At 42.4% G+C, this 13265-nt stretch overlaps 1 protein-coding gene across 2 annotated transcripts in view; it reads right to left on the bottom strand.

Annotated features, from left to right (window-relative positions):
* The window catches only part of LOC124131564, a 139033-nt gene that overhangs the window by 34236 nt on the left and 91532 nt on the right, over nt 1-13265 (bottom strand). For both annotated transcript variants that reach the window (XM_046494915.2, XM_048397868.1), the window contains 15 exons: nt 12943-13209; nt 12364-12543; nt 11991-12098; nt 11266-11535; nt 10733-10942; nt 9096-9395; nt 8427-8582; nt 7656-7838; nt 6761-6922; nt 5953-6156; nt 4149-4328; nt 3397-3669; nt 2562-2696; nt 1924-2280; nt 849-1013 (listed from right to left, as the gene is read on the bottom strand). In XM_046494915.2, coding sequence (XP_046350871.2) covers nt 849-1013; nt 1924-2280; nt 2562-2696; nt 3397-3669; nt 4149-4328; nt 5953-6156; nt 6761-6922; nt 7656-7838; nt 8427-8582; nt 9096-9395; nt 10733-10942; nt 11266-11535; nt 11991-12098; nt 12364-12543; nt 12943-13209 — 3150 coding nt within the window. The remainder of the gene's footprint in view (nt 1-848; nt 1014-1923; nt 2281-2561; nt 2697-3396; nt 3670-4148; nt 4329-5952; nt 6157-6760; nt 6923-7655; nt 7839-8426; nt 8583-9095; nt 9396-10732; nt 10943-11265; nt 11536-11990; nt 12099-12363; nt 12544-12942; nt 13210-13265) is intronic.

Here is a 13265-nt window from a genome sequence, read left to right as displayed (position 1 = left end):
TGCTATATACTTTATGTCCACATGATTTTAAAAATCTCAGTAACTTCAAACTAAAAATGAGATAATTTTTAAATTTTTAATTTTCACATATCCTTTCTTCCTAAACATATCGACAAGGAAAACGAGCAAGACAAGAAAATGAATTGGCTCCAAAATCAATTTTTGTGTGTGTAGCCCTTAGGTTTCCTATGATGTTCCTTAACTGTATATTTATGTTACGGACATAATTAAATCTATGTAAGTCTTAACCCAGGGCCTACTGCACATAGCAATCTTAACGCTACGACTGTCTTAGTCCATGATAGAGTGTGGGAGTTATGATCATCATAGTGCAAAGATCCCTTTGTGAAAGTGGACCCAGGTCTATGACCAACAGTCTTCAAGGGATGGGGACACACAAAGCTGGTGGGCACAGCATCTTGTCTAGAATATTTCATTAAAACTGTGCTAACTTTCTGAAGTTTGTGTTACCAATGTCGTTTGTTTGTTGTGTAATGCTGCACTCAGCAATATTCCAGCTGTATGACGGTGGTCTGTAAATAATCAAGTCTGGACTAGACAATATCCAGTGATTGACATCATGAGCATTTCACTACGCAAACCAGATACGATGACATGCATAAACCAAGTCAGCGAGTCTGACCACCCGATCCTCACCTCTTACGACAAGCATAGTCATCTCTTACAACAAGCAGGGTTGCTGAAGACGATTTCTAACCCGGATCATCACAGGTGTTATCTATATCAGGCCGCATGATCAACCCCCTGAATAGCGGTGAATTGGGTCTAAATGATGTTCTCTAATCAGTATATGTACATATCTGGTTTGAAGTCAATGAACACTGTACCTGCTGGGCAGGGGAGGCAACTGGGCACGGCCTGACTGGGGGAGTAGGATCCCGGCAAGCAGGGTACAGGGAAGGTGGAGTTGAGGGGGCACTCAAACCCAGGCGGGCACACGTCTCCCTCGCCTGTGTGGGTCACGCTGCTACTGGGGGACTCCATATTCACACCTGCAACATGAAGATAGTACTGGTAAGTCATTATTTACTGGAGAGGTAGGTGGTCCTGTGCAGGATGTAAAGGGCACACGTCTGGTTTGTGGGTGACTTTGGTTTTATGCTGCTTGAAAACATTTTAGTCATATCACAGTGTGCCAGCTTCATGCAAGTGGAAAGCACGTTTTATATGTCCACCACATCGGTGAAACTCACAAGCATGGTATGGCGCTGTCAAACCAAGAAACAATCACAGGTTCCTGGCACACGTCGGGGACACAACTCTGCACAGAAAATTGTGAGGCTTTAAGAACTGGGCCTCCTGTTTCCCCACAAATAGTGTTAAATTCAACAACTCTGGTTGCAGGGAGAAGTGGATGGGTTATTGCAACTGACAAGCATGACTTTTCAAACTTCATACTGGAACTTATGTTGTAAAACATGATGTCAACTTTGACCTTTTTCACCAAATCCAGTCATGGTGCCCAGTAGGATGGTACATTCAAAACCATCTGGCAGATAACAGCTTGGGTTGTATACTCCCCAGGAAGCTGAGAATGCCATATGAATACAGGTCCTTCTGTTGATTCGTAATGAGATCATAGTGCTGAACATCACATATATAATACAGTCAATGCCATTCATAACACCAAAAGAAGGACATCATATGTGAATTCATGTTAGACAAGCAATGAAGTGTTTAGTTGTTCATAAAAAAAAATAGAATCAAACAATGAATTTGTATTTCAATGATAGGATTACATAATAAGTCTGATAATAAATTGGGCTTCACAAAGTGAACCCATGTTGGAAATCGAACCTGGGTCCTCTGCGTGACAAGCGAACGCTTTAACCACTAGGCTACCTGACCGCCCCTTCAACACAGACACAATGGTGTTGAACTGTACCAGAAATGTTTACTGACCTGTGACACAATAGAATCCCGCAATGCATGGTCCGGATGGTGCAGTGAGGTGTTCACTGTCGCAGTAGAACCCACCAGTACAGGGAGTACATTGCGACACGTTGCTCAGTCTCTCGCTGCCCCCAAACGTCCCCACAGGACAAGACTTGTAGTTGCTGCCCGACCCTTGGGGACAGTAGTAGCCCTGGGGGCAGGGCTCAGCCTTGGCCCCGTCGGTGCAGTAGTACCCCTCAGGGCAGGGGTCACAGGCTGCCGCTCCGGTGCGGTTCATGAAGAAGGCTGGTGGACACTGTGTGGGGATGTGAGATCCCTCGGGGCAGTAGTGACCCACGGTGCAGATGGCTCCTGTTGTCCCATCTGAAATATAGACAGTGTAGAGTTTACATTGGAACATCACTTTGGACATCACTTTGGCCAGGCTGTGCTCATCTGGTAGGTGTTTTGGTTTTTTGTTGTTGTGAAGAGCGCTCTTTTGTCCATGGCTGCTTTGACAGAGGCTGAGAGCTTAACAATCTCTGATTTAAGCTTGCTTTCCTTTTGGGTGGCAAGTAAGAAAGAAATGGCCTAACAAAGTAAATTAAGATTGAAAAGCACCTGTTGGATTGGGAGACCTTAGAAGTAAGTATATGTTTGCCCACCTGTTGGATTGGGAGTCTTGGCACCACTGACGCAGTAGTAACCTGCCATGCAGTTGCCGGTGACAGTGTTGTTGCCTTCTTCCAGACAGTACTTGCCTGGATCACAGTCCACACAAGACGTTGACAACTGTTTGCCTGGAATATTGTTATGTACATGCGGATCATTGCACGAGTGGCTGAGTAAGTAGGACATTTCACACATCTTAGCAATACAGTATCTACACCACTGCAACCTTAGTTCTCAAAAACATACAAATGAATTATTGAACAGCGAATATTAAAGGATATTACCTTTGCAATGGTGATTTTGGATCAATTTCATCACAATTTTAACTAACATAACTGGTGCTTTGTCATGAATTCCTAACCTGTCTTGGTAATAATCAACATGTTACAGACACTAATAGCTACATGAATTGGATAATAAACTTTAGTGAAAATACCAGTTTACAAGTCACGAACTTATTCATGGCGAATCACCACAATCAGTACTGGCAATTACAACCTTGCTAAACTTGCTTCATATTAATCTTTTCTGTAATTGGACTAAGTCATCACAGCTAATAAAAGTCAATGCAGCAATTATGGTGATTTTATCCAAGATGGCAGACATTTCCAAGTAAAAACATAAAATATAACAAACAATGTGTATAATGAACTGCTGTCTCCATTCTCTTTTAGTTCATTATATCCCTGCTCTACCGTAGTACAATATCCGAATAAAAGCCCCATCCGTGGGTGGTTTAAGGGAAGGGACTTCTTTGGCCTCTGACTTGGTAAAATGCCTTGGTAGACATGAATGCTGAGAGTGATCTACAGAGTGTTGACTGCCTACCTTCTGATGGTTGGTATGTTCCTTGTGGACACGGCACTGGAGCAGGGATTCCCTCTGGACAGTAGTGTCCTGACGGGCAGTTGTAGCCGTAAGACTGACCCTTGGGAGAGGGTTCGTTTGAGCCGTACTCGCAGTAGTATCCCGCGGTGCAGTAGGCGTAGGGGACGATGAGACCCGGGGACGGGCAGTACTGGCCGGGGTCACAGGGAATGCATTCATTGGCTGCTCGCAGGCCGGTCAGGTTGTTGTACGTGCCCACTGGGCAGGGGTCACCTGGAGCAAACCAAAACATGTCAAGAACTTCCAGAACAAGCATATCTAATACCTTGACACAGGACAACCATGGGGTTTTCATCAAGGAAAGTTTGTATCCATATTTAGTAAGTTCTACTTATTATGCAAAGATTATCCTAGATGTCTATAAATAACAAAGTGTGTATTTTGTTCAAACTCAGCAAAGTTCAAGCCATATAATGGCAGTCTGTAAATATTAAAGTCTGGACAAAACAATCCAGTGGTTGATAGCGCTGGCAACAATACATGTCATCTGGGTACGATGACAATCAACCAAGTCCCCAAATTCGACCAGCCGGCCCATTAAGTCACCTTACAACCATCCTAGATTGTTAGGGACCTGATCAGACCGGGAACAAAATCCACAGAAACCTACCTTTTCCTCCTTTCAACATTAAGATCAAATTAACAACAAAAATAAGACAAAAAATAAAAATAAAAGTCCAATCAAAACTTACCATCAACAGAACCAATAGGGCAGTACTTGCCCCTGGGGCAAATGTCTCCGGTGATACCGTCGGTGGGTGTGGAGGTGTTGGCGCCCTGGTCACAGAAATAGCCAGCCAGACAGTCACCTTCGACATCAGTCAGGCCGGGAGTCTTACAATACTTGCCGAACTCACAGCTCGTACATTCACCTGGAACATCAGGACAAACTAGAAAGGTGTTTGCATTACGTGCAAAGAGAGAAGCAGACCCATCTGTTCCTGAATGACACCCAATTTTCCCACTGGAAACATCTACACCACTGCAACCCTATCGTGAACTATTTGGACTAGGGCTGGAATGAGTCTAAATTTACGACCCGGATACTCAACCCCCTACTAGCTAACCATACCTTGGTACCCACTGTACGACTCAAGACTTCGGTACATAATATCTGATTGGGAACTGTTTTACAGGAGCCCTGGCAGATGCTATTTACATACACGAATAGTCTGTCTGTAATGTTTGGCAAGTCTAGATTACTGCAGTATCAGGTTTACAGACCCTGAAACAAATATATCCAATACAGCCCATGCAAGTCTATAATGTTTGGCAAGTCTAGATTCCTGCAGTATCTGAAAATGAAGAAAGGGCTCCTTTTTACTATATTTTTTAACAATAATTGAACAACTGTTTTTTCTGTAAAATATGTTAATTTCAGAGACAAGATGTTAGTCTAATACACGTATGAAATGATCAGATATGCATACACTGAAGTAGACTGAAGTTATATCTTTACTCAAATGCATAAAAGTCAGGAACAATGCATGCATAGTCAGAAAGAATTGCAAACATAAGCAACTTTTATTATTATTTTATTTAAACAACATATTAGACTATGTGACTAACCACTGGTCCGGGTAGTCCTGCAGATACCCCGACTCAGGACCCAACCGACCTGAGTACCAGAGTTGCCTGTCCCAGGCCTAAATTGGACCTTACCAAATCAGGTGACTTCACCCTTATCCATTGATCTCTTTGATCTCATGTTGTCTAATGTAGTCCAACTTCCATACCTATAGCTACCCTTATTCATGTTACAAGCAGGTCCAGTTTAAAGCAATGACTGCTGGTTTGACTGTTTGTTTGTTTCACCAAAGTGGTAAACATCTAAGACATGCATCACTTTGTGCTTTCCTCACATATTAAGCGGACATGCAGTGACACACAATTTAGTTTGAAGAAAAAGACATAATTAAAGAAGAAATACAGTACCTAATATCCAAAAACATGACTCATGTATTTTTATCATTGCCTTGGGACTATTTGAACTGAGCTGGATTTAACACTGATTTGAACCAATTCAGTTACATTTCGGTGTTTTCACATAATGAAATCAACATAACACACAACACATTTTACACATTTGAAAATCAAACCAGATCCTTCCACTAGACTTCCGGTACTCATGCCTAAGAGAGAAGTTCAAAAGTGCAAAGTAGGATAAAAAAAACCCCTTAACTCCTTACATTTTGAAATATACCCCTATCAAGCCTTTAAAACTTATTTGTGACCATTTTGTCAATCTCAAAGAGATAATTTTGTCAAGTGAATTCTGATGTGGCTGAGCTGTCGAGTTTTCAAGTTGAATGCTTTTTTACTCAACATTTTTTATACGTTCAATGGAGATATACTTCATTTTCTGAGTAAAATATGATGATTAGAGATGTTATTTCTGGACATAAACTGTAAAAACACATTTTGTTGGGTGGAAAACTTATATAAACTTATATATGATGTGACATCAGGCTTTTGAATTCGAAAAGGACCACCTACCCTGATCCTCCAGGTCTCCGAAGGGACTGTAGGTCCCCGATGGGCAGGGGAACTCATGCTTGTACTTGGTCCCGGTGGGGCAGTAGTACCCGGCGGGACATGGCACGGGGTCGATGATGCCCACGGTGGAGTTGCCAGGGTCACAGTAACTCCTGGATAGGCACGGTTCACATGTGGGCTCACCTTCAAAAGCCTGGTATGTTCCTGTAACACCAACCATGTACTTCAAGCTCAAGACTGATGTAGGGTATTGATTAAAGGTTGTTACAAGATAATTTCATAAAATATTGATCCATTAACCAATATAACAATTTCAATTCTTATGTCCCAACAGTTTTCAAATGCAGAGTGGGGTCTTTATTTTTTTGCTATAGTGCTATATATCAAATGACCCCTAAAATCTTTAATTTTGAACACTAGGATAACGACAAGAACCGCTGGTCAAAAACTGCTTAATATAACATTGATTTAGGTCATAATTACTGGTATATATGTTGGTGTGTGGCAGCATGTTCAAACCCGTTTCTATATTGCTTCAGAATTCAGAAGCCTTTAGTTGTTGGCCAGGTAAACCCCAACATTAGGATAATGTGAACGACATATAAATACACGGAGAGATGTTTCATTATAATCCATATAAAATATCTTAAATTATCTTAAACAATCCTACAAAGAAACAAACAATAATTAAAACATTGTTTCCAAAAGGTTAATAATGCTTTCAGAACATAGTCACAAGAAATAAATAACTTCAGGTTATTTCAATTATTCTGGAAACACTTAAAAGCTTCCTGCCTAGAAAGTTTACCTCGTTCACATCTGAGAGGGAGGGCGCTACCTTCAGGGCAGTACATGCCCTTGGGGCACATAGAGGATATGGGCGTGGCTGTGGTCTGACCCTCTGGACAGTAGTAGCCTGCCCCACACAGGCCGGTCTCCTTCACCAGACCGGTCCCATCACAGTAGTAGCCTGCAACATGACAACAGTTCATATACCACTCACCCGTTGGTAGGGATACTGAAATATTCTGTATAACAGCTGACTCACTCTAAGAGGCAAATCAAGGGACTGAGCCAAAAGTATCCAGTCTGCCACTTATCTGACAAGGGTGTATTAGTCTCTCATCGACCTTTAGTAAACACATTTACAAAGAGACTTTCATAGTAAGGAGTTATTTTCACTTTAGGTAATGATAAGTTAAGATGGCAAACATGGCATGCATTGTCTCTGAAATGTTCTAATAAATTGATGAGCTGCTGTAAGCTGGCATTCACTACCAGAGTGTTGGACACAAGTTTCCTTGTACTTGAACAATTAATTTGCCTATATATACTACTCAAAACAAGTTAAAGAACACCCTCAATTTGAAGGCTGTGTGTGCAATACCCACCAGCCATGGCGGATTAACTATACTCGTAGGAAACGAATCGGGTGTTCTTCAACTTCTTTTGAGCAGTATAAAAGACCTCAGGAGACCAGGAAATGTTCCACTTATGCAAAAGTATCTACACTCTAGTCTAGTTCTCTGGTCTCTATGAGAGTCAACTGAATTTACATATACACATCACAAGTAACGGCTGTGGTGTATAATAGACTAATAGGAATATTTGTATCTGACTTTGAGCAGTTATATATTTACAGGGTCTATATTCATACAACAATCAGGGAACTTCTACTGTTCTACAGATCATGTAGGTACTACCTGGTGTACAGGCTTTGCAGTCGGTGACATTGACGTTGCCGGTGGAGTTGGAGAAGTGCCCTATGGGGCAAGGTACGGAGGTCGGGGACCCCTCAACACAGTAGTACCCCGCCCAACACACGAAGTCAACAGGGTTTGCCACACTCCGGCCCGTTGGACAGAAGTAGCCAGGATCACACTTCGCTGAAACAAAACAAGTTGCCATTCCATGAAGTATTTGAGATACGCTGTACCAGATAATCACTGACGGTGGACATATTGGAAATCAGATCTGAGTCTGATGACCGAGGCCAATAATCATGAGTTTTAGGAGTGTATATTTATTCTAGTTTAGGTCATGCAACTAACTGAGATTGTTAAATGAGCATGTGTGCCATACTGATTCTACGAAATGAGTGTCAGAATTCTTGTATTTTACAAGCAAGAGCAAGGATAATACATGAATTCTTACACAGGTTTCGTAACATCAGTATGACACATATGCAAGTGTTTTAATTTTTTTATTACCCATTATTGCTATTCTATAATCCTATTGAGCTCAACTTTAGAAAATGCAATGATCACCACCGCTGTCCCCCAAAACCACAATTTGTCGAATGACATCAACAATCTCCAGCTTTGACGTTATTTCTAGTGTGACGTCATTCCGACCTTACATAACAATAATATTTCAATGACGTCAACAACGCTGTCTGGATAACAGAAACAATACACTGGCGCGCAACAAGTGAGATTTGTATGGACTGTTATTTCTAACCCTACGTAACATACCTTTAGGGGCCGGTAGTTCATAGTCGTCACAGTACCACCCCGCCTCACAGCTGACAGGCATGGAGGACCCGAGGGGACAGTATGTGCCTGGCTGGCACTTGCCCCCGGTGTAGTTGTATGAGGGGCACGGGCACATGTCGACACTGGAGAAGTTACCTGGTTTAGGACAAAATCAGTCACAATAATACATCCTACAGAAGAACATTATAGGGATGAACAAAAAGCTACATGTAGATAGAAGAGTGACATTACATGGCGTCAAACTTATCGATCCTCTCTGGGATATATCCGAATGTAGGCTTGATTTTTGAGTTTCATGTGTACAGAACTGTGAGGAAAACACTAACTGCAGGATATAAAAAATATAATTCCACAGTTTTCCTCTTTACCTATAGAATTGCAGCATGAGTTACTTGAAAAAAAGCTCCAAAATTGCATTTAGTCTTTTCTTTCGTCAAAATCCATTCCATTTTGATCTGACACACTGATCAATATTTCAGCATATACCACAGTGGAGGACACTAGAAATTGGCTTCACACATTGTAGCCAGTTGGTGAATTAAGTCCTGGCCTTTGGCGTGACCAGCCAATGTTTTTACCACTCAGCTGATGTACTGCTTTTTTAGAATGACTGGCTTTAGCTGGTCAACACTAAGAGCATCATCCTACCCAGTGTGACTGGCTTGGACTGGACAGCTCCCCCTGAGCAGAACCAGCCTTCACTGCAGTTGCCTGACGGTGTCTCCAGACCTTCCCCAGCACAATACAGGCCAGGGGTGCACATCAAACAGGCCCCCGAGCTGTCCATGGTGGTGTGGGGGTTGTAGGTGCCCGCCTGGCACTTGTACTGGGTGCCGTACTCAGTGCCCGGGGGACAGTAGTGACCCGTGGGGCAGGGGAACACTGTGGCGTCGCTGGTGTTGCTGAGGCAGTAGTAGCCGCCGGGACACTGGTCACATGAACCCTTTCCTGTAAGCAGAATAATACAAGTTACATATTAGTCTTCAAATCTCACTGGGACACTGGTCAAATCAACTTTTTTCTGGAAGCGCAATAATACATGTTACACATTAGTCTTCAAATCAAACATGAACCCTTTCCTGGAAGCGGAAATTACCAAATACACATTAAGTCTTCATAAAGTCTCCATCTGTGAGTTAGTGATGTTACACCCTGGTCATCTCCAGTCCTGTTACATCACAGCAGCCTCTGGAGTGAACCTCTGGAGGAGCGTGGGGGAGTGAGCCAGGTTCTGCCCAATATCAGCAGTATTTCAGCTACACCATGGTGGCCTTGATGGTGTGATCAGAAGTGTATGCATTGATCCACTCAATCAGGAAATGATAACTAACTAAATTGGTCATAGACGGTCTCCCCAGAAAGTCTCAAAATTGTGAGTGAGTTTCATTATATCTCAGCCTCATACAATCAAGTCAAACCAGTGGTCAATAGCATGAGGAACAATCCACATTGTTTGGGTTGACAACACACTATGCAGTAGGTCTCCTAGGTCCAAGATTAAGTCTACTCTTACAAAAATGGATTCTCCAAAACTCTGATATATGGAGAATCTCACCTGAATGTCTCTTGATATCAAATATATCTACACAAGCTGATTTAAGTTGAAAACTCCAAGGCTTGCCGAGGAGTTTTCAACTTTTATCGACGAGTGTTGATATATTTGATATCAAAAGACACAAGGGTGAGATTCTTTGTATCATCAAACATCATTCTTCCAACGTTTTCAGTTTATAGACAGTAATAAGCAGCGTCTTAAGAGTAAAAAGTACTGCTAACAGCTTCAGTAGCAGAGCCATTAGTGATGTCATTTGATTGTGACATCACAGTCACCAATGACGTCACAATGGTCTACAAAGCATTGTGATGCAATTTCATTGCAGCGATATCAACAATGTAGATATCGCTTGATCTCACCCAAGCAATATCTCCTATGGTAGCATGTTTTGGAGGATAAAACATCCAAAACTGGATTTCACAGGAGATATCGCTTGAGTAAGATGAAGTGACATCACAATCAAGTGACATCACAATCAAATGACATCACTAACCTCTCTGCCACTGAAGCTGGTTAGTTGAAGCTTTTACACTCATGACATAACTATTACTGTTTACAAACTGAAAAAGTTGGAAGAATGATTTTGGATGACAAATATAATCTCGCTAATAAACTTTTAAAACTCTTCGACAAGACTCAAGTTTTAAACTTATATCAACGAGTATTAATATATTTAATATCGAATGACACTTGGGTGAGATTCTCCATCTATCCACGACGTGCAGCTTACTTTGTGTGTCGGTGTGAGTGCCAGGAGCACAGGGCAGGGGCTGTGCTGATCCCTTGGGGCAGTAGGAGCCTACTGGACACTCCGCTCCCGACCCCTTGTGGCCACCACTGTCAGCGGGTGTTGCCGTGTCGACGCCGTACACGCAGTAGTAACCTGCCTGGCACTCTCCATCCACATCTGGGGATCCTGGGGTGGCACAGTAGTTTCCACCTGGAGGTCATGGAAACCAGTGTTAAAACACATTCTCAGACAATAATATTTTAACATGAAAACAAGTCCATCAAGAGGACAAAATAATACCAATGATAAATAGAAAAAACAATTAAATCAGTTGACAGTTATAACATCTCATAAATAGAATGACTAAACACGTTGAAATATTTGAATGGTATACATATTATTGGAATGTCAAAATTTCAATTTAAAAAAATATTTTTGTCTTGAAATAATTCATACAGTACAGGACAGTCACATTAGCATCATAACAAAAATGTGATCTTCACAAACAAAACTATCTTAAACCACTTATTTACCTGTACATGGTGTGCACTGGCTCTCCTCAAACAGACCCGTTGTGTTGCCGAAGGTTCCAGTTGGGCACGACTGAAGGTCAGCTCCAGTACCTTCAGGACAGTAGAAGCCTTGACGACAGATGTCGGCACGGTCTCGGTTGACGCAGTAGTATCCCTCAGGACAGATGTAGCAGGCGGAGGCCCCAGTGTGGTTCATGAAGGTTCCATTGCCACACGGTGTTGGGCCGGGGGACCCTTCCTCACAGTAGTGTCCCTCGGGGCAGATGGCACCTGAGGGGGACATTAACTGACAGTAAAGTTTTGGTTTGACTGCTTCTTTTCCTTGAAATCACAAAGGTGAACGGGACACTACTCCCTGGACAGTTTCAGTCATTGTTATGTGACCTCTGACTTACCTGGTTGACTTTAACACCAGCTCTGTCATTAACAATGGGTCATCTTCTGACAACATTTGTTCAATATTTGATGAAGATGTAATATGGAAACTCATGAATACCAGGCCAGTTCTAGATCATGTTACCTTCACTCAAGATATCTAAGTTGAAATGCTTTCATAAAGGATTTTAAAACAGATTTGGATGTAAAACATCAATATTTTGGTGAGTCATAATTTGACAGGAGTCAGTGGATGAATGATGGGCTTTGTATAGTCTTTGCTGGTCTACTGCCAGTTCAACATTGGTGGAGTCCTCCATTTTCATATTATTCAATAAATAATACTGTACCCATGATGCCATCGACAGGTGATGTTGTGTTTGATCCTAACGTGCAGAAGTAGCCTGGCCCACAAGGCCCTGTCACATTCACCAAGCCATATGTCTCACAGAAGGAACCTGCAGTCATCAAATAGAAGCATTGATTTGAAGAGTTTAGCCATACATTGGGTTAGAATTACATCAATTCAAAGTAACATTCATAGTGCTTGTGACAAGCAATTACCACAACAATATCCCGTCATTAGTATGCATGTTAAAGCCATCATTGAACCAATCAGCATAGGGTTCACAACTACAAAATATATTTCAAAAGTCCCCACCTACTTTTTGTTTTGTTTTAGCACTATGATCTCCCTGTAAGCATGGCAGCTAGACAACGTACCTGGAGTACACTTGGTGCATTCATCGATGTCCCCTGTTCCGGTGGCATACTGGAAAGTTCCAGGGGGACAGGGTTCCGGGACGGATGTTCCGTTAGGACAGTAGTGTCCGGCTGTACAGTAGTCCCCATAGGTCTTCCCAACTGGAGCTGGCTCCTCGGCTCCAAGGCTACAGTAGTGGCCTGCAGCAGTACATGTTACAAGCTTCTAAACTGGCTTCTTCACATGCAAAGCTTTAAATATTTTTGTAGTAGGACAGATTTTGGATTGTTATGATTAGTTATTACACTTTCCTGGTTATTATAAGAAATCCTACATTTATCTCAACAATTTCTTTCTTTTTTTCTGATTGATCCAGAGTCAATTTAGTCCTTCACAACATTGGGTCTTGTTCAGACAGATTAAATTAACCTGCAATTTTAGGGTATAGAAAGTCACCAGATGAGCAAGATATAACAAATCGTAATGGATCATTATTCCACAAATTGTTAAATGCTCCCCTAAACAGTGTGCCAAACACTAAGCATTAATATGTAAATGAAGTATCAACAGTCAGTTTTAGAGCGGATCTTGTCCCTCACCTGCCCAGCAGTGTCCAGACTCCTGGGTGAGTCCAGTCTGACCGCAGTAGTAGCCAGGTGAGCAGGCGGTGCAGTCTGTGTCAGCCTGAAGCCCTGTCCTGTTGCTGAATGTCCCCACTGGACATCCCTCCCCAGTGATGCTGCCGTTGACGCAGAACCGGCCCTGTGGGCAGATGTCGCCGGTGGAGCCATCAGTGGGCGTGGCATTGTAGGCTCCATGGGTACAGTAGTAGCCTGCGGCACACAGTCCACTCGGCTCCGTGTTACCTGGTTATAGGGGAAGGAAGGAGACCTTATCAACAATGGTTCTGTATCAGCTGAGT

Source organism: Haliotis rufescens, unplaced genomic scaffold (genome assembly GCF_023055435.1).
Source record: "Haliotis rufescens isolate VD_foot unplaced genomic scaffold, xgHalRufe1.0.p SCAF_1, whole genome shotgun sequence".
In the NCBI taxonomy this organism is placed as follows: Eukaryota; Metazoa; Mollusca; class Gastropoda; order Lepetellida; family Haliotidae; genus Haliotis; species Haliotis rufescens.
The sequence above is the reverse complement of the archived record's forward strand: the minus strand, read 5'-3'. Positions and strand labels throughout refer to the sequence as shown.